This window comes from Pleuronectes platessa, chromosome 21 (assembly GCF_947347685.1).
Source record: "Pleuronectes platessa chromosome 21, fPlePla1.1, whole genome shotgun sequence".
NCBI lineage: Eukaryota > Metazoa > Chordata > Actinopteri > Pleuronectiformes > Pleuronectidae > Pleuronectes > Pleuronectes platessa.
In genome coordinates this window covers 1611467-1633054 of record NC_070646.1, presented here as the reverse complement: position 1 = coordinate 1633054, position 21588 = coordinate 1611467, and the positions used below count along the sequence as shown (strand labels likewise).

The 21588-nt window shown below is 44.5% G+C and overlaps 1 protein-coding gene across 2 annotated transcripts in view; it reads right to left on the bottom strand.

Moving 5' to 3' along the window:
• Positions 1–21010, bottom strand: part of skap1 (src kinase associated phosphoprotein 1) — a 29199-nt gene extending 8189 nt beyond the window's left edge. The window contains exons 1-11 of one of the 2 annotated variants that reach the window (XM_053414280.1): positions 20748–21010; positions 19685–19790; positions 18917–18942; positions 18644–18751; positions 6037–6117; positions 5858–5941; positions 5623–5747; positions 4909–4972; positions 3030–3233; positions 851–901; positions 624–733 (exon numbers count right to left, since the gene is read on the bottom strand). In XM_053414280.1, coding sequence (XP_053270255.1) covers positions 624–733; positions 851–901; positions 3030–3233; positions 4909–4972; positions 5623–5747; positions 5858–5941; positions 6037–6117; positions 18644–18751; positions 18917–18942; positions 19685–19790; positions 20748–20787 — 999 coding nt within the window. In that variant the 5' untranslated portion in view covers positions 20788–21010. The remainder of the gene's footprint in view (positions 1–623; positions 734–850; positions 902–3029; positions 3234–4908; positions 4973–5622; positions 5748–5857; positions 5942–6036; positions 6118–18643; positions 18752–18916; positions 18943–19684; positions 19791–20747) is intronic. The other variant, XM_053414279.1, reaches the window with a different exon arrangement.
• Positions 21011–21588: the final 578 nt, after the last annotated feature.

Genomic DNA, 21588 nt, shown 5'->3' with positions numbered 1-21588 from the left:
TGTGATCGAGGCGGCGTAATGAGCAACAGCTCCATTACACAGCGCGGGGATGGAGCTTCACCCCCAGAGGCCCGAGGAACTCACAACGCCACCGCGGCTGCTTCTCTGCTGCAGCGAGATGCAAGCGCTCCCCGAGATGTTGGGCAGATCAGCAGGTTGTGGGAAAAGCGAATGAGGACACGAGGATTACTGGAGCTGATGTTGTTTAACCCCGAGAAATAATTATCACGTTTTAAAACATCGACATCTCATCGTAATCGAGTCGAACATGAGTCGAGTGTGAGGCCGGAGATTATTCATGTTAGAGGTGGAATGTAGAGAATTAGAAGATTAGAAACTATTAGGTTTTTTCACATTTAATTAGGAATTGGAAATCTGTTTTCTATAGATTCATGAAGTGCAACACAAACTATTTAATAACAGCACGTGTCCCCTACTTCCATTTTATGCTCAAGTCCAAAATACGTGGCTGTGGAAGGATATTTGATTTGTGACTAGGAAGTACCTCCCTTCTATGTGTGTTTATACACTTTAATCAATCTATATATTTGTATTTTTATTTTTAATTCAAGCTTTTAAGGCTCAGAACCTCCTGGAGTCTTGCTGCTGACGGAGATGCTGACCTTGCTAACCACGTAGATGAGGTCTCCTCTCTCGAAGCCCAGCTCGTCGGGCTCGTCGGCCTGGCAGTCCCACAGACACTGGTAGTAGTTAGCGTAATCTGATGACCAAGCTGGGAGGAAACGTGGGGCACACATTTAAATTACAAAACAGCACAATGGTGATTCTCGTGAACCATCAGGCTGGAAACGTTCTCATTATTAGCAGATGAGTGTGATGAGGTTCGGACCTTTTTTGCCGAGGTTGTCGCTGCTCTCATCTGGATCCAGAAACTCCTCTTCTAAAAAAAAACAACAAACAGAACATTATGATATTTGTGACGGAACATTTATACTTGTCTGGTGACCTTTAGGGAGGAACTTCATTTTTCCACATTGTCTGCTTAAAGTACAAACAATTTTTCCTCAGATTTCTTTTTATCTCACAGGAAATGAAAAGCATCGTCAGACAATCTGTGGTGTGACAGAACTCCTCCAATCGAATTCATCAGAGTCCCAGACAGGAGGAAAGTTGAAGAACACGAGTTTCTGCCTCTAAGGCACGAGGAGGAGGAGGTGGAGGAGGAGGTGGAGGAGGAGGAGGAGGAGGAGGAGGAGGAGGCGGACGTGTCATCGGCTGGGGGGGCGTGGCACCCGGTGGTCTGAGAGGTGACACCGTGATACGCCTGCCCTCTGTCTCCCAAATCCATCCTCAACACTAGCAGGCTGACAGCAACGCCACAACCCAGCAATACTATCCACCTTCCAGCACAACCTGCGCCTCTGCTTCCAGGAAGAGCAGGACGGACGACACACACACACACACACACACACAGACAGACACACACACTGTATATACACCACATGTATATCTGTGACCATCAGAACAGTGTGTGTCTGGATGCAGAAAGTCTTTATCGCTCTAAAACCCACACACTATGATTAAATTTAAATTAAAAAAATATTATTACTGGATTACTGGATTTTTATTTTATTCATGCATGATGACTAATAAAAACTACATTTTATTTTTGTTTTCACAGGGAACCAAACATTTGCTCCGCTGCCGTAGAGAGGAGCATCCTTCAGTCGAGAGGCCGCGGCTCTGGACCAACGGCTTCTATATCACAGTGATTTAATTTTCCAGTCAATAAAATCGGTCATCAGCTCCAACGCTTCATTCCACCGGCAACTGAGCCTTGTTCCGAGTTTTCAGACAAACCTGAGGGAGCTTGTCGTGTAGAAAACGATGCTCCAGACCTCCTCTGCATTTATTTACACATGTAATATCCATAACTTTAGGAAAATAACCCTAAATCTGAAAGGTCACTCCTGCAAAGTAATCTTAAATAATCATGAGAGCGTTAGCAAATAAAAAGACGATGTGTTGAACACAAGCATCTTTCCTAATCAATGAAAATAACAATAAAACCATATTAATGGCAGAGGGTCTAATCTGTGTGTAGAAGCTGGACGTGAGCAGCGCAGTGATTGATAAGTGAAGGGGTGAGAAAGTGAACAAAAGAGCCCGTCACCCGACACGCCATCTGTGGTCAGGCTCTGTACCTCTTCCCAGATGGCTGTGAACGCCCGTGTGACAGTCTGAAGACGGATCTCCCTCTCACCAGTGATTTTGGCGAAGGTAATGTACTCAGTGAGTGAAACAGAATCTTGATGTATCTTATTTAATAGAAGGAGTGATGGACGACGGCGCTGAGGAGATCGGATCACGTCTTTTGTCCTTCTCGGGATCCTGTAGCCGTGAAGACTTTCTCTCACACGCACACACAAACACACAAACACACAAACACACAACTCATCTCGTAACAACCTCAATCAAACTCCAGTTTTCTATAAAAGACGTTAAAAGCTCCGGGACAAATTCTTTACTTCCTCTCAACTAAACTGCTGTTGCTAGGCGACTTTAGCAAAAAAAAACTGTGCTTAGTGGATTGAATTGTGGAGCCTATTTGTTGCCTGGCAACATGAGCTAATTGGATGTGCTATGACAGAGCGTCGGGGGGGCCGACCCGGCTCTCGCTGGTTTCAACCACGTCCAGTAACGGATCCTCAGCGAGGGGACGGAGCCCAGAGGCAGCGTCAGGAGAACCTGCTCCTCGTCCTGTGTGGCTCTGCAGACACCCCCCCCCCCCCCCCCCCCGGTCCTGACAGGCTTATTAGTGTTGCTTGATTTAAAATGAGCGATCAGCCTGGGTGTCCTGGTGATGGGGGGGGGGGCACCTGGCAACACGACCATCGCAGCCAGGGAAGCTCATCACAAATATTTTCTTGTTGCAAACACCCCGAGGGCTGGAGGGCTGGAGGAGTGTGTGTCTGTTTGTCTGACTGATTATCACACGTCTATGTGTGTGTGTGTGTGTGGGCGGCTGCCGCTGCGTCTCTGGATGTGCAGTGTCCACGTCCTCATACCTGGCAGCACCTCGTAGATGTCCTCGTCCTCTTCATCAACCTCCCCCGTCTCCCGCCCTGCGCCCAGCGCGGCGCTCCGAGAGGCGTGGGCAGCACCGGGCCCCGGCGGGGGAGGGAGGGTCACCCCATCAATGTCATCATAGGGCTCTTCCTCCTCCTCCTCCTCCTCCTCGTCGTCAAAGGGGATGAAGTTGGAGCTGAGATCTACGAGGGAAGGAGGCAGGACGTGATGTTAGCTTGAAGATGGAGCACAGCGCCGCACTAAAGACACTCACATGTATTAAAGGGTAAAGTAAGAGAAATGCCTGACTGGTCACGGACGAGGACACGTGCCACGTCTCAGCAGTAACAAACAACGCAGGCTTGTACTCAGGCTGCATAATAATGATTTTTATATATTTTTATTGTGTTTTTCATTGATTCAGTTATTTGTCGAGTCTATAAAATGTCTGAAATTGTGAGAAACAGGCGGACGTCTTTGAATTGCTCACGATTCATTCCTTAGAATCAATTCAGTCACTGATGAGCAGAGAGAAGAAGCAGATTTTAGAAGCAACACGTTCGGTAATGATGCTCAACAAATTAAGATGATTTCTTCTGAGTCTCTACATATTAAATTTAACTTCTTTAAAAAAAAAAAATTGTGTTAAATTTGATTCCCACTTCAGCAGCTAAAGTATAAAAGATGTCACTGACGAGCAGGAGGGACAATAAGACCTGGAATTATTAAATGCAGGGTTTTATTTTTTTACATTTCTGTCACATTATTGTATTTGTTACTTCCTAAAAGTGTAAAAGAAATATTTAAACAATGATCTAGATAAACAGTAGGACATGTATTGATGAATGGATAATTTTGCGTGAGGTCAAAGGTCAGATTCATTAGTAATCTGAACTTTTAATACAGTTTGTGCTAAAATCATTAAGGAGAAATTCATGACTTATGTTTCTGACCCTTTTCTGTCTATACACTGATCCGTGGACTGCTTAGTCTTACATTTTATACGTCATATTTTCTCAAACCAATATAATATATTTTTATGTATCATATCCCTCCGTCGGTCACTAAAGAGTGACCAGAGAAACAAAAGCACCCGTTGCAAAGCAGAATGAAGCCCGGTTCATTCTGAGGTTCATTCAGGAGGATTTAAAAGAATCATCTGCATCAGCCTGCGTCTCGTAGTAAAACCGGACTGGAAGGAAGTAAGACAAACTGCAGAGTGTCTGTTACTTCCCGCAAATCGGTGGCCCAGCCCGAGCCCGTTTTAGAGTGGCCGAGGCAGGAGCGCTCAGATGGAGGAGCCGTCTCATTGCAGGCGACTGGCCACTGCAACACAGGGTATCAGGTCCCCGGCCGTACACCAGCGGCCAGGCAGAAATCAATGTCACTGGAGGATAACCAGAACATCTACCAATCAATTTCCTGTAAGTTGGAATTTGGTAGGAGGGTAAGGGGGGGGAGGAGTGGTCGGACGGAGCAGGGGGGAGGAGGAGAACTAGAGCTACATGATGGTGCACGTGGGCGACTTGTGGACTCTGGAGATTCAGGAGTTTTGTGCAGCTAGTGATGGATTTGCTGGTTTTCACTGGAGTCAGAGAAGATAAAATACTTTTTCACTTCTGACCTTTCAGACCCTCGGAAACAACGAGAACACTCAGAAAGAAAAGAGGGTTTATTCTGCTTTAACTGTGTTTTCTAAATTCATCTTTGTGACTATTTAAAAGTCAAGTCAATTTTATTTATATAATCCAAAAATGAATTTCTTTTCGACTCGTGACTTTTTAAATGTCCTTGTCTGAAGATGGCAATGCTCTTCCTGAAACACACACGTGGGGGGGGGGGGGGGGGGGGGGGGGGGGCAGAAACAAACAGTCTTACCTGTAAGGACAAATTTGATCTGGTCGACCCACTCCCTGGCCTCCTGGGGGCTGCTGGCGGTGAACTGGAGGGACAGAGGCAAATATCATCTCATCTGCAGAAGCATTATGCAGAAATAAAAATCCAGATTTTTCCTCTTTGAGATGCAGAACAAATCTCTCTCTAGTCGGCTGGGAAATAAAAAAGCTAATAGGAAATTCCCCTCTTAAGAAAGAAAATTTCATTAAATAGAAATTACATTGTAGGAATTATAAAAATATTAAAGAGTAATTAAAAATATTTAGGACATATAAGGTCAAGTCTGCCGGATGACAATATATCAACAATATTTATTTAAATAGACACAATCACAAATAAAAGGTTTTCATTTTATGTGGATGAATAATTTCATATCTAATGAAATAACACATATACTTGTTTCTTAGATAAATTGTCACTGCTCCCTAGTGGACCAACGACGTAACAGAGTCTGTTTCTGAATTACATAAAACCTCCAGTTTCTTTATTAATTTAGATATTTAGATGTGATTTAGATATTTTCCTCGAGAGGAGAGAGGCACATTTTAAGTAAGGACAATTCCTGCCGTCTCAAAGCAACTTAGCACCAATTCCACAACAGCATCTCTCGCCTTACTTTTAATTCCCAACACACACACACACACACACACACACACACTTGTGTTTGCACATGGTGGTCGTGGTGCTAGTCCAGACCTGAAAAGCTCGTCGTCCAGGGCCCACGAGTTCGAAGCAGGCGTTTCTCTTGGAGTCTTTCCTCAGGTTGGTCACCAGCTGCACACTGTACCCGTTGATGTAGAAGGAGCCGTTCTGCTGTTTGTCTGTGGGGGGGAGTGGGGGGGTGGGGGGGGACGACAGGCGCTGGGGCTGTTATCTGATTCAGTTTAGGTTTTAGCTGTGATGCTTCTGCATGGTGGCTTCTCATACAAACCTTTTTCACCGCGAAAGTAGTAGAATATTGAGTTGTTCAGGACGCACCACCTCTTCTGCCACTCGGAGCCAAAGAAGCTGTGATCTGATCACACACAGATATGAAGGTTTCTATCAATATATACAGCATTTATACTTCTTATTGAGAAGAATCGACTCGAGGTCTAGAAGCAGCTGTACCTCTTCGTTTCTTCTCCATGTAGCCTTGTTTCAAGATGTTGTTGAGGTCCTGAGCCGCCACAGGAGGGATGTCACTGAAGTCTGTGAACACACAGTTTATATGAAGATAGAGCCCGACACGTCCTAGATACTGAAACTAGGGACTAAAACATTTCTAATGCGGATTTAAAAAATTGGCAATGATTCCCAGGATGTCTTTATTAAATTCTTAGGACGGAGAAATGGAATTGATGCTTGATATTTTACAGTTTATATATAAATAACTATAATTATGAAAACACCAATACGACAAAATATATGGGAAAATAAACATGATTTTAACCCAAATACATATAGTTCCAGCATTGTTTATTCTGTAATATGAAACTGTACACATCGGCAAACCTAAATGCAGATATCAACTGACAAATCATTTTTATGCTCTAATAATTTAATAGATACAAATGTTAATAACTTCAGAGCTTCTTCCAAATGCCTTTTTTTAGTCACGAGTTCAAAATGCAAAGATATTTGATTTATAATGATATTAAAGGAACAAATCAACAAAATGAATCAGCTAATTTTTCACCACTAACGCCTACTAAGCTGCAGCTTCACCCCCCCACACACACACACACACACACACACACACTGAATATAAAGGCTCCAGCCCTGTGGATCAAATACATCCCTGCAAGGCTGTAGGAAGCCGGGATCGATACATGTACAGTGCTGCTGAGCGCTGCAGTCCATTCATCTGCTCACATTGCACTTTTAATGGGACTAACCTTCCTGTGGGGACTCGAACAACTCTCATCAATTTGCAAAGTCAAACATTCAACATGAGAGGACAATGGCACAACCTTAAGAGCCTCAAGTTAATTAGTGCAGTTGTTGGAAAGCAACGCACAATGCACTTCCGATGGCATTAAGTCGACTGAGTCATTTGTGCTGGGGAGAAGTTTGGAGATGACTTTGCTCGGCTGTTTGTGTTAATGGAGACGCTGGAATCTATATGTGATTATACACAAAGTGCGTTTGAACCACAACACATCCGGAGAAGCGGTTTTAAGCAGCTGCTCCTTCAGGATGGTTTAGAAGTTCTATGGAGGAATGAGCTCACTTGACCGGTTGTCTGGCCTTCAGTGGTTGACCCCCGGTCGACCTCTAGGGCCACGTTCTGCCCTGTACCTCAACAGGACTGCCCGGTTTATCCACGTGTCAGAAACAAAGCTCGGCTTCCTCCGAACTCATTAGTCAACAGGCATTAGTCCCGTGAACAGGAACTTTTGAGTCTGAAACACAGGAACAATTTAAAGACCACTTCCAGGAGCCTGTGTGACACCTCACTCAGATCGCTGATGACAAGGGGAATGCCTGAGGTCCATCCCCCTCAGAGGGGCCCTGTTTAACTGCTGGGAAAACCCAAACATGTCACCCCCAACAGGGTCCTCTAGCTTAAACAAAGACCCCCCCCACCCCCATCCCACCATTACAAAACCAGGAACCTCTTCCTGATTTAAAGAAAATTACTAAATACTCTCTCCCGTCCGAAAGTGGCTGATTCGAGGAGGTTCTCTCGACTTTGAAGTTGCAAAGGAATTTGATATCTGCCTTTACCTTGGTTAACATTCCTGGGATTCAACTTCTCAACAGTCCAGCCTGTGATCCTACACCCCGCCGCCGCTGCAGCTCGTGGGCCTGACGGATGAGCAGGTCATTCCAGAGCAGAGCCCCAGACACCTCACGGCACTAACACGCTCACATATCATCAGCCGGCCTTTTGTGGATGGACTGACCGGTGACACAATAAATACAGAGGTGCTCAGGAGTGTTTTGTCAAAGAGAACCTGATTCAGTACATCATAACATGGAGCAGTCATTACGCTCCTCCACCTCATCCATCCGCCAGCAGCCCGTCCATTCCTCCCTTCTGGGCCTGCTCCCCTGCAGCGGCCCTCTTCTCATCCCCTCATCCGTCTGCCTCCCTCGCTCTTCATCTATCTCCCAGGTCCAGCCCGGCTAATAGATGAGGAGGTGCAGAATCAACATGGGATCACTCTGATCTGCGCGAGTCAATAAACATTACACATTTTGTGCGTGTTTAACACTTTGCCGCAGAGTGACCTGACCTCACTTCACTGTCCTTTGTACGGAGCCTCAAACGTGAGCACAACAGAGGAAACTGAAACACGTGCACGATAATTCTGGATCCTTCCACGGGGTCGCAGCAGAGCCTTGAAGCATCACCCTGCTTAATTCTGCTCCAGTCCCCTGATCCCTCCCTAAACAAAAGCAGAGTCTGATTGGTCCTGAGCTAACAATGCCTCTTTTAATGAAAACCACACACTAACACCTCTTTGGGACCAATGCAGTTTTAAATGGATATTCAGGAGGTAATGTTATTTGAAAAACGTGTAATTTAGAGCGTTGAAAAAAAAAAGAAAAGAAGACAAGGCCAGCCGCCCTCATGGTGTTTGAGTTTTGAGTTTGAGCACAGGCACAGAGAGACACATTAATGCATCTAATTAAGGCCTCATCAAACTCGCAGACAGACGGCACTCTTTCATAAAAATCATAAATTGCGGCATCAATTATTCAGGGCAATGCCTTGACTTCATTTTCATCCCTTTTGCGTTTTAATTAGCCCCATCCACAGCTTCGGTATTGACATTAATTTGATGGCAATTTATTGATATTTCAGCATAACCTATTTAGCTGAGTGCAATTACCAACAAAGAGAAGCGGATAGATGTGATGTTGCGAGTCGCTTCCCCGTGTTTCGTAAATCAAGGTGAGGAGTTTCTACGGGGTCGCGATAACTGAATCTAACGCCCCCCCCCCCCCCCCCCCCCCCAGTTTCCAAATGGAAGGAGATAATCAATAGAAATTGACCAGAAATATGTGTTTAATTGATCCCGACACGTTAAGGAGCATTTACATGAGCGAGCTGACCCGTGTGCTGCTGAGTGCCTCGTTCTGCCGCCTCCCTGAACTTGGTTTAAACTCGTGATGGGGTGGGTGTGTTTCTCGGAGGGGCACGCACAACAATGCATCTGATCTGGCAGCAGTTTGCCACCGCCACGATCTCTCATTTGGTTATTCACACTCTCTCAGCATGGTGTTATGAGCTCAGCAGTTGATCCTGCGAGAAAGGGCTGATTTATGTCAGCATGACCAGAGGGAGTTAATGTATTCTCTCATTAAAATCCACTTTAGTTAGGCTGAAAGTCAATCAAAGGCTGGAGAGAGAGTGAATCAAAATGAAGGCAAATGGTCGGGTGGGAGGACTAATACGTTACATTAGATCTAACGGTGGTCGTAATGCAACGGAGATGTTGTGAAAACACAGAAAGGCACCGGAGATGTTGAGTGGTACAGATGATGGCACCGGTGAAAGGAGAGTAAGCAGGCGCTTCATTATCTTTTCCGTTCGGAGAGCAGGAAGCGAGCGAGGAGCGGCGGCTCAGGGACGGCTCGGACCCAGCAGGGGGTCTCTGCTGGGTCCTCTGCTACAGAAACACTTCTGTTATCATCTACATGGAGAATTACTGGAAGAAGCAGGAGTTGAGACGTATCAGGGGTTTTCTCACCACATTTAAAGCAATTCCATGCTTCATGAAATTAATCCACACGATTGTTTTTATTGTCACTTGAAATTAGGCCGATTTATGGATTCGCAAATATATTAAAACGTGTCCTCGTGGAAAATGACTGTATTTACGATGTTTGATTTACAGACGGCGTCGTCTGAACCGAGTGTGATGAGTGAAATGTCTTCAAAGAAAATAAAAATGAACTGATATTATTCCGGCTCTGTTCATCATCTGCTGCGTGGAAATCTGGCGTGTGGCGTCGAATCCTGGTCGTCACAAGTGTCTCATCTATTCCTTCTATCTTTCTTTGTGTGCGTGTGTGTGTGTGTGTGTGTGTGTGTGTGTGTGTGTGTGTCATGCATCTTTAGTATTTAGTCATTTATTATTATCTCGTGCTTGTGATACTAAATTTATTTTCCTTTGTGATGTTGACAGGGTGATCGTCATGTGTTCGTCTGCTGCAACACAACTTTTATTGTGTCTCTTCGTTCACAACATGATCTACTACTTATTCTTTTATGCCCTTTTTAGTCTTTTTCATTATTGACATACGAGTTATTTTCTTTATTAAACATTTGGTCGATAAAATGTCCGTCAGGAGTTGGATTGAAGCCGCTTCTCTTCTTCTGACGTGCAGTCGAAGACCAGATGATATTTACGTGCCGGTTACATTTGAGAAACTGAATCCGATGCATTTTAAAATTCAAAATAACACAACGATAAAAAAATCTGCTATTGCTTCAGGTTTTTAACATCAAATTTCCAAAAGGCCGAGAATGAAAATGAACCTCGTGGCAAATTAATATCCCACAAATGTTTTCAATGCATCACCTCTATTCTGTAGGAAAGGGTTTTTAAAAAAGGTACAGAGGAGAGGATCAATAGGATTAATAAATCTATTTAGAGTAGAAAAGGTGACCCCCCCCCCAGTCACGCAGCACAGGTTGGAATCAAAATCGTCAAGTTATCATATGTTCTCTTTCTCCTCTGCCTAGTCCTTGAGCACGGGGGCTTTCACGCTGCCTTCTCCATGCAAGAGGTATTGCATTGAATGCAGCATCGGGGGGGCAGGACCCGACCTCCATGTGAACTCTGCTGATGAGGTGAAACAGAAGGCAGAGAGAGGCTCCCCGGGCCCCGGGGGGGGGGGGGGGCTGAGGGGAGGAATGCCGCTGATTCTACAGACGAAGCGAGCGAGACCGCAATCCTCTTCGATACTGTCCTTGATTAGGAAAAAGGATTCACTCAGTGCACCTTCACCCACCCGGCGCTCAATCTGCGAGCAGGCCACAGCTAAATTGATACATTTTTCCTCATTACCGCAGGAGGCCCTTTGCCGAGCGTCCCTGCAGCGAGGCGGCCGCCGGGAGGGAGGAGGGAGACTGAGCGGCACTGAGGTTAAGGGCAGAACGTCTCCCCTCCTCCCCCCTGATTTGATTAGGACCTCAGTCATCGATACATAAACCGTGTTTAGAGCCCTCCTAATGCACGTGTTTAAAACCAAAGAAAACATGGAGTGCATTATATCAGGCTGCAGGATGCCTGCATGGCTTCAACTGATGTTTAATGGGACTTTATGCAGGAGGGATTAAGGTGGGGTTGTTGTTGTTTTTTTTAATCACACATGTCAATCAGATTAAAAGAACCAATCTCTGTCTCGGACTTGAGATAAAAGCTTCTTCGACTGAGCGACGCCTTAATAAAAGCTTCGACGTGCACAGGTTTGTTTCTTTAAACGATTTGGATCCTGGTAAAGAAGGAAAAAAAAGAAAAATCAATGAGATTGCAGCTACAAGCCACGCAGACATATCTGGTGTTTCTCTCTTATTGTCCCGACTCTTACATTTGAAGCAATTTGGAAGAAAAATAAAACGTCCGTGGCTCCAGCGCAGGAATAGATGTCAAGTCATTCTGGGTTTAATTCTGCTCTCCACCTGCGTTCAAACATCTCGGGCCGCCGCCACTGTGAAGACACTAAGGGGCTAAATTTACAATGTGACACCAGCTTCCCCCTGGGCAGCTATAAGCAGCGTCTGCAGCGACCCTGAATTTCCCTTTTTCTAGATTTACTACCACTATTCAAATGCCTAACTGCAGATACAATGATCCTCTAATCGCTGGGGATGGTTTTCAGCTGCTTCACTGACAGACACACACAAAAATAGATATATATATATAAATATAACGGGGATAGAGATAAAAAAAGAATGCAATAAAAACAAAGAAAGCCCCCCCACAGTTGTAGGAATATAAATACAGAGAGTGGAGGAGTTGGGGCCCACAGGAGAGCCGGAGAGCCGGTGATAGAGACGGGACATAACCCCGTCAACGAGTGAGGCTGCAGGGACACACACTCCAGAGACACTCGCCCCCCCCAACGCACAGTTACTGCAACTTTACAACGCTTCTGTTATTTCCACTAAAATGCTTCAAATATCATTTTGGCGATAATGGTGAGTAAATATGTTCAAAGAGGTTCTGTGTGCGATGCACTGGGGCTTCCGAGCGATATCTCATGCCTATTACCTTTACGTATAATCACTCTTATTTTATGGTCACTTCCGTTACATATTATGCCAGTAAACAATTACATGATGCATTTATTCATGGACTCCTTCTATAAATCACCAGCAGGTCGGGAGGCAACAGGTGTTACAGGGAAATTATTTTCTCTCAAAGCAAAATGCAGCCAAACGCTCAGTAAGATTCAGATCAGGTTAAATCTGGAGGGTTTTTTAACATAAGAAAATTCTATTCAAATATTTTCAATTGGGGAAATCATGGATTTGTTATTTTATTTGTTTGGGTTCATGTTATTCAAAACTCCGTATGAGTTTCCCTTTAGAAATCATAGAAAGATGATTATGCATGAAGAATGAGTTTCTTATTACAGCTTCTATAAATGTTGTCTTTTTAAATTGTATTTTTAACATAATTACTGTGATCTTTTTATTATATAATTTAGCAGGATTCCATTTAGTCTTAATAATAATAATAATAATAGAAAACTGATTTAGGATTTGGCCTTTTCAAAGTAAATTAGAAAATGCTGCAGTACTTTTGTCTTCATTTCCTCTTTTTCTACAGAAATTATTGCTCATTTGTAAATAGAGGCCGAAAAAAAAATCAAAAGGTATTTTGTCAGTTAATAACTGTGTATTTTAAAATCACTGTTTACATTTATGAGTCAAAATAATAAGAATTGTACAAATCTTCCATATTTAACATTTAAAAACAAATATCTTTAACTTCCTTTAACTATTTTATCCTCTTTATTTTGTTTTAAGAAAAACACACAACACTTTGTCGTGTGACACTCACACAAATGGTAAATCCTCCTGCACGACAGTAACTGCCGCCGAAATTATTCAAAACTGATTTAGTGACAATAAACAAATGATCTCATATGAAGTAATATGATATAAAACAGGATGAACAGGAAGATTAACATTATTTAACTAATGCCTCTTTAAATACTTAGTTTCTGAAAATGATATCGAAAAAACAATTACAATCAAATAAAGCAAAATAGCCTTTTAAAAATAAAAAAATAAAACAATGAATTTAATTATTCATTTAAGTCTTGCATTTTATAACATGTTTTCAACAGTAATTACTTAATTGATATTTTGAAGTTAACTATCTTAATGCATTACTGGTTTATTTAAATCAAACGAACCATAAACACCACTGGCCAGTTCCTTCACAATAAAACGAGGCCTCATTCCACTCACTTCTGATTCCATTTCTTTTTGACAAGCCGACTTACAGCTCAGGTCAGTATCATGAATAGATCAATGATTTTTAAAAGCTGTAGATATTCAATCCTCCCACGACATCTAAGCCACACACACACACACACACAGACAGACACACACACACTGACTTCTCCCAGCCATGCGTTGATCCCGGTGTAAAGAGGAATAACTCCACAAGGGTATGTTAATGACCTTAAAGTGCTACATTACAGCAACAATTAAACAGAGGGATCCCAGAGGCATTGGAAGCCGTCGTGTCACTGTCTGTTTACAGGCCAGCACATCTCTCCCATCTCCATTTATTTCCCTAAGAAATCAGCGGGGCCACCTGGGCTTGGCATCGAAACTTCATTCATCTCCAGGAATGGATTCCAGTGGAGGGCAAAATCAAATTCTCATTTGCAAGGCAGGGGGAGAAAGAGAGGGAGTGAATGCAGGAGGTACCTGGGAACGCTAACCTCTGGGTGAACCCGCCGCATCTGATAGTTTTGCTATTTGTCTGTGACATTGACAGCTCTGGGGGAGATTAGGAGCCACCCTGCCCCAGCTTCCCACTTTGCATTCTGCCTATGTGCCTCCTTGCAGATGGACTGCAGCACATTTACCTTCGCCTGTTCTCCCCGGGTTTCAACGCGAAGCGACACCAGAGGCAACGGAGGGGATGTAATTATATGCAATGCAACAATAAAACAAAGCAAACGAGGGGAGAGCTGCAACGGAGAGCTCACAAACCAGGAGGATGCAAAAACTACACAGTGTGGCTTTTCGTGGGGGCGAAGCCAGGGATGAGAGTGATGGATGCCCTTCGGTTAAATACGTCCAAATCCCCCCTTCAAGCCGCTCTCTTCTTGCCAGGCAGCGTGAGTGAGCGTGTGAGAGAGAGTGTACAAGATTAATAGTGTAAACAGCGAGGGAGAGAGGGAGAGAAAGGCAGCCAGAAGAGAGCGAGAGGGAGAGAGAGAGAGAGAGAGAGAGAGAGAGAGAGAGGGAGAGAGAGAGAGGGAAAGAAAAGACTATCAGCATCTGCAGCAGCACAGTAGCCCTGAGGGAATAGAGTGAACTTTTGAACCCTGATGGCAAGCAGTCGCAGCGATGCACGGTGCCTGCTCCTGCCTCGTAATGTGAGTGTGTGTGTGTGTGTGTGTGTGTGTGTGTGTGTGTGTGTCTTTCTAGACAAGCTTGCAGGCTGCAACAGAGGGTGGAGAGGAAAGGAGAGTTAGGGGAGGTGGAGGGGAGGTGGAGGGGGGGGAGGTCATTAACATGTTCCTCGCTTCCTCGCAAACGAGCAGCCGCTATGCAAATGTCATGAAATCCATACACCGACGAAAAGGGGTGAAAAATTAATCTCCGGGCAGATATTCCAACGGGTGGATACAGTAGATGGTTATCAGCCGGTCCGGAGAAACTCGGTGAGCGATGGGCGTTCTGAGACAGGGAGGCCGATCGCTCACTCAACTGTGGAGTGAGTGCAGACAGGTCACGGGTCGGACAGGCAAGAGGTCAAGAGGTCAGGAGTTCAGCGAGTGAGGCGATGGCACCGTCACAAACCTGCACGGAGGTCAGCTGTGCACACTTCAAACAACGTCCAGGTGCATTCAAGCAAACACCAGACAGAAAACTAGTATCAATGTTACTAAGCTGTTTCTTTAGCGACGTTCAAACATTTTCACTGAAAGTCATTTGTTCCTCTGTGAAGCACCGACAACCCTCCTCTTCCTCCATGACTCAATTTGACTTCAAACACAGACGAGGGCCAGTTGGCACCTAGAGCATCGCTGATTAACCCCCTAATGGAGCATCCATCCGTCAGCTGGCTTTGTTTTTCCTGCTCCCCCAGCCAAGAGGCCGGGGCATGCACACTCAAAAACACTTCACGCTAAATAGCTTTTTCAGGGCTAGGCCAAAATGACAAAATTTTAATTTACTATTCTATTTACCAGCACCATGTAATAATGTTGTTACTGTGCTGTGGCTCCTCGTATTCAAATGAGGAATAGGCCACAGCTAGATATAGCCTTCAAATTGGTTATCCCACTGCATTCTACTGCCAGTAATTGGTTTAGGAAATTATACTGGAGCTGTAATCACTGACAGGAGTCACGCTAGGGTACATTTTTAAAAACTTAAAGCTAAATCATAAAAAATTTAAATTGTCAAATTATACTTTGCTCCACTTTCTTTATTTCAGGAATGTGCAGATCCTTTGTCGGATGTAAAAGTAAAAATCAATTTTATGGATGAAAACAGGTGATTTGAAAAACTCACCTTGAGTTTTAAGCAATTAAGACTATTCATCGATTAATTGGTAAATTAATCTAATAACCTATAAATCTCAGAGACATTAAACAATATAAACCAAATTATATACAGTAAATAATCACACTTTATGTGAGAGGATGTGATTCCAACGGTTCATTAACCAATCACAAGATAACGTGACACCAGCACCTGGCTGCACAGTTACAGGCCGACAGCATCACGACGATCACAAAGCAGAAGACACAGACTTTTCAAAAGCGCCATCTTCTTTTCTTTTTTTTTTGCACGCCTCCTGAAACAAAGCTCTTCCCGCGGCGCTCTGTCATCGCTGCAGCTTCCCAGCAAACACCCCCGAGCGCCCAGCGGTGCTCCCCAATCAAAGAAAAACAAACAGGCCATTTGGACTTCATAAACTTGACCTGCAAACAGCTTGACAGGACTGAGAGCCCCACGTCTCCGGCTGTCTCCTGGGGTCTTCTGGGGTGTGTGTGTGTGTGGGTGAGGCGAAATAGATTGTCTACACTAGAGGGAGAAGTTTTTTGTTTATGTATGCAAAACACACTGGAATGTACGTGTGTGTGTGATGGGGGGGGGGAGTGAAAAAGAAACATCCTCAAATCGAGTGTGAGCAGCGAGGGAGGTGGAGCTGGCTGTAGGGGGCAGACGAGGCTGGGGTGAGGCTGCAGGCGCGGTCAGGTCACCGGTGCGGTCGGCGGGTGAAACTCAGTTCACATTACCATGCAGACACCCGGGCTAACAATGGAGGCTCCATCTGTTCCTGTCAGCCATTACAAATCTGGTGTCACCCAGTCCGCTGAAGACAACGGGCCACCGCATCTAATCAAACGGCACAGGCTCCTCCCGCGTGTAGAAGAACCCATCGACTTCACACTCACTCACTCTCTGGTTAGAGAGCAGAGAGCAGCGCAGGCAGCCAGTCGATTACCACGGATCATACATCCTCCGACTCACAACGTCTCTATTGTGTACAGTAAGCCCCAAATAAAATACTACTATTACCCTCGATAGCACTCGAGAGTTTTCTGTCTTTTTCCTCAAAGTCCAACTTCAACGTAACGAGCTCACGTCTGCATTAGAAGGAATATAAGAACATTTTAAATCTTCATCTCTGACGAGTCTTCCTCGATAAAATGTCAGTGATTTCATTAGGTGGTCTCAAACACCCCCTCTTCCCTTGAAACACAGCGCCCGGCGGAGAAGTGTGAGCCGCCTCTTTCCACTGGCGGTGAACAGGGAATGAACTCTGAACTCCCGGTGCCCTTTCGGTGAGGACACGGTCCATTCACTGCTCCGACGCGGCTGAAGTCCCACAGCAATAAAAACGCCACAGCCCTGTGACGTGTAGCTTTTTCTAAACGGGAATCAAATGTTGTGATTATTATTGATCCGACAAAAAAATGTGATTTTGTTTTTGAAGTGTGGTTATTCGGTGTCAAGTGGGCATCAGTGGGTGATCATAAAAGCTAAATGCAAATGGGAGGGGAAGAACATTCCGGGGATGCGGCATAATTGGCTATTTCTCACATTTAACATCGACAATGGTGTGACATCGTGTTAGAGCGTAAACAACCATCGTGCTCCAAGGTAACAGACGGCGTATTTGTAACTGGGCGTGTTACCATTATGGCCTAAAGGGGAATTTTTAAAGCATTTTACAGTTTGATTTTGTTTCTCTCCCGAAGGAAATCTCGCCCTTTATTATTTCCTCGTGGGTCCATGTTGCCGCCATCTGCCGTGAATTGTTTACTTTGCTTTTTCCCAAAGTTGTGGAGTAAAAGGCGGCAGTTACTCTTCTGTGGGCAGAGGACGGAACAGTTCATTACGCCGTTTCCAAATAAGGGGATTTTTTTTTTTTTTGTGACTACATCCAGCTGGCATTAACTACCGGTAACACAAAGTGACTGCGGCGGGAAATTCCAGATGATTCCTACATTACCTCCTGAGACGAGCTCACAAAGTGTGCAGGGTGGAGATTGGCACCTGAGGCGGTGGAGGCGGTAATGCCCACCTGCAGCACGTCACGTCCCGGGCTATTAGCTGCTGCATAGATTCTCAAATACAAAAAAAAATAAAAGAAGTCTGAACGGGAGGGAGGGCAAGTCCGAGAAAGGAAGATAGAGAGAAAGATTGATATAGAGAGAGAGGGACAGAACCCACATGGCCCCTCAGGTACAGTGTTGTATTTCAAACCCGGTTGTGAAAGAATAGAGGGGCTCGGGGTCAATCAATCACTGCATTAGCCTGCAGCTACACAGCCTCCTCTCTGTGTGGGCTGCCTCCCTGCCTGCCACAGCTCAGGGACACAGACCAGGAGCAGAGGACCTGCCACTGGAGGGAGCTCTAGGTCACCATTCGGGCCTCGGTGAAGGCGCAGCCCTGCTTCTTCTCACAGGTTGGCCTTCACCTGCACACTGGCTGTGAGGGAGAGGAGAGGGAGGAGGAGCCAGTGATGTCACCGGAGCAGGGTGAAGGGGTAGGAGGTCGGGACAAGAGGGGAAATTTCACTGATGTGGTCTCAAATTAACAGGGCGAGCATCAGCATTCAGCAGAAAACATCTGCCCCCCCCACCTCCTGCAGCGAGGTGTCAGTGTTTCAGGGACGATGTGAAGGATGGTGTGTTAAAGCTGCTTCCTCTCCTGTGACCACTCCTCCTTCCACCTCCATACCGAATTCCTTCCCCAGCGTGGCCATTCATCGGAAACGTGTGTTTACCAAGATGATGCCGACGTGTACGTGTCACTTTTTGGGGTTAAAATGTCCTCCCATTGTCCTTGGTTGAACTAGCTGGTATGAGCTGAAAGATAAATATAATCGTGCGATGTTTGCTGCTGGAATTCAGAATCATTTCCCTCAAACTAATGTAGTGAGGAGAAAGCCATTAGTGCCGCCTTGCCGCGCAGAGACACACATTTTAGGAGCCCGAGATCTCTGCATTGCGCAAATAGATTTCACGCACCGAGACAAACGGGGAATCAGGAGTATTGTCAACTTACTGTCAGGGCCGGCGTCGTCCTGGAAGTCCGAGGCGTCGTCTGACGGGAGAGAGCGACCCAGGCTGGAGCTGCGGTTGTCATCAGAACCCTCGTCCTCCCTGACGTCCGCTGAGAGAGTTTGAAAGAGGGAGATAAAGAACATTTCAGTCATAGGATTGTGCAGTTTATTCTATCAGAGCATGTAATCTGCACACATACTCTACATTTATAAAAACAGCTCAGCAGTGTTGATAAAACACTCTGATAGTTTGGTTCAGGGTTTGTTTTACTCACATGGGAAGGGGAATTCCTGAAGGTTTCTGTAAAGTCAAATTAGGGAAATATATCAAAGCATGTTGCACTCAAGATGTCTGTGCTTGCATCATACAGACGACTCAGAGCCAGGTTTGTTTCCTGCACATAAGACCACAAAACCACAGGTTTTCTGCAAGAGTCTCTTATTGAGTCGTGCAGGAGGCACGAGAGAGGACGGTTGTTTCCGGAGTAAACGACTGCTCTTCACACAAGAGCTGCAGTTCTTTGTGTTTTAAAAGGACTGTTGATATCCTGTTTGGAAGTTAAGAATAAGAGTGATTTATTCTGATAAGATTCTCCTTTGAGAGCTTTATAAACTTGAAATAGAAATCTAAAAAAGAGCAAATAAGACATCCTGAAGGTGACACCATTAGACTAAATGACTTCCTTCAAATGCAATTTTGCAATCTGTGTTTAAGGCAATTACAGCAACAATTGAAGGACTTGTGTGACATTAAAAGCAAAAAGTTGGATAATGGTGTAATGAAATCACACTGTAACTAGAAGATTGCTTGGAGATTACAACCCCCCTATCTCACCATGTTGGAGAAGGTTATTTAAAATTCACTTTTCCCTACTCGTTCAACCCCTACACAAACATTTAGAGAAATCGGTTCAGTAGTTTCTCTGTAATCCTGACAGAGAGTCAAACTCCAGTGAAAACATAACCTCCCTGACAGAGGTAACAGGCAGAGCAGTTTTCTGTCTCCTGCTGATTGGACGCAGCTCTTGGAGGTGAACCCCTACCTGACATGGACGACTGTAAAGTTGTTCAGCAACACTTTCCGCGCCTCCTGGGCGGTTTCACCGAGCTCCTCATTTTGAAGGATCTCTGATATAAACAGTTCACAGTCTGAGGAAACAGAAAACATGGCGATCGTGACTTCAGGGCTACAGGCTGAGACATGATGAAGTGTCAAATTGCAATTTTTCAAACCTCCTCCAATTATTCACTTGAATAAAATATCATAATGTGGTGTTACAGATCAAATTCGACTGTTTACCAGGTCTAATGGAAACAACATAACAACAGAGCACTGAGAACTGCTGTGTGTTACAGATCTTTATCATTATACAGCAGATGGACACATTCCAATAACATTAATAAAGCCTGCCTAATAAGGAAAATATTGTATTTTGAATCTCCAACCTTTTCATAAGGTCTATCTATTTCTTCTGCTTCTAACGTGACCACAACAATATTTCTTAAGGCAAATTAAACAATATAAATCCCCTGGCTGTATGACCTCTCAAGGGAAAATCCAAAGATATTACCTAGACAAATATGTGTAAACAGTTATGTCAACATTTTCTTTTGTGAGCTGTAAACAAATTTTTTAGGTCAGAATAAGAAGAGAGACCGGTCCATGACACTGTAGGCAAAATACATCGGCTCACATCCCTTATCTGATTCAATCCTCTACTGGCAAATGCAAATCCAGAGGCCGGGATGGACCCTCTGACCGAACATGCAAATGTGGCAAATAACACAGAACCATCATGTCAGGAACAATGTTTATTACAAGTTGAGAAATGTCGTATTTTATAGTGTTTGGTTTGTTTGCTCAACTTGAAGCAACATTTTATTAGCAAGAGATTTAAGAATAAAAACAATGGAAAGAAACTGTAGACGCTAAAAGTTAGGGTTGTTGTTTAGGTACAAACTAGTAGAGCTAGGAACTAACGTGTAGATTATAGATATACTTTTGTTTTGACGAGCATATTTTCTCACATTTCACTCTCACACTCTGTAACACCAGGATTTAAAGATCGAACAAACACCATTACAATAAAAACAAAAAGGCATTACCGTTCAAAAGTCTCTTAACATCCACCGGTAATGTCCCCATCCCCCGACTTTCACCTGTCCAACTCAAGTCACTTTGTTCTGCTGACTTTTCGGACTGTGCCTATGCAAACCCGGTCTCTATCATAATGTCACAGCTCCAGCAGCAGAAGCAGAGTCCTGGCACGCACACATCCACGCTCACTATCACAGCATCAAGCCACCTGTGTCTTCTGGCTCTGAAACATGACTTCCGTGCAAGCACCTCGATTTGCACAAAACGGGGTGGAGCAGGAGCACAGACGGCAACTTCCTGCACACTCTGGTTTTCTCAGAAGAGGCCGAGGACAGATTTGACAGACTCTGATAAAGACCTGACACAATAACGACGCCGCTCAGAAGCGGGGGCCATGACCCTGCTTCCTTTAGGCAGCAGTAAAACCCAGAATAACCTGATAATAAAGAGGTGAAACCGAACAAGACATTTAAAGACCTTGTAGGCGTCTGTGGTGAATCACAAAATAGGAAACTGGTGGTGACGTGCAGCTCTGACTGTGTAATCGTGATTTGACTCGTGTAGACACACATTTTAACTTGTGTAGTAAAACCTGCCTCGAGCGTCCTGGAGCAAGAACACAAATCCCCACCAGCTCCAGAGTTTTGATTTGACACTGATCATTTTGAAGTCAAAGAATTAAAGTAATATTATTTAAAAAATAAATACTACTCAACATAATGGGATTACCCCTGACCTGTTTATTACATCCCCCAATATCATGACGTCAAAATCTCACTTTAAAATAAAACGAGCATCCAGCAGCACAAACACAGGCAGCAGGCCAATAGGCACTGACACTTTTATTTT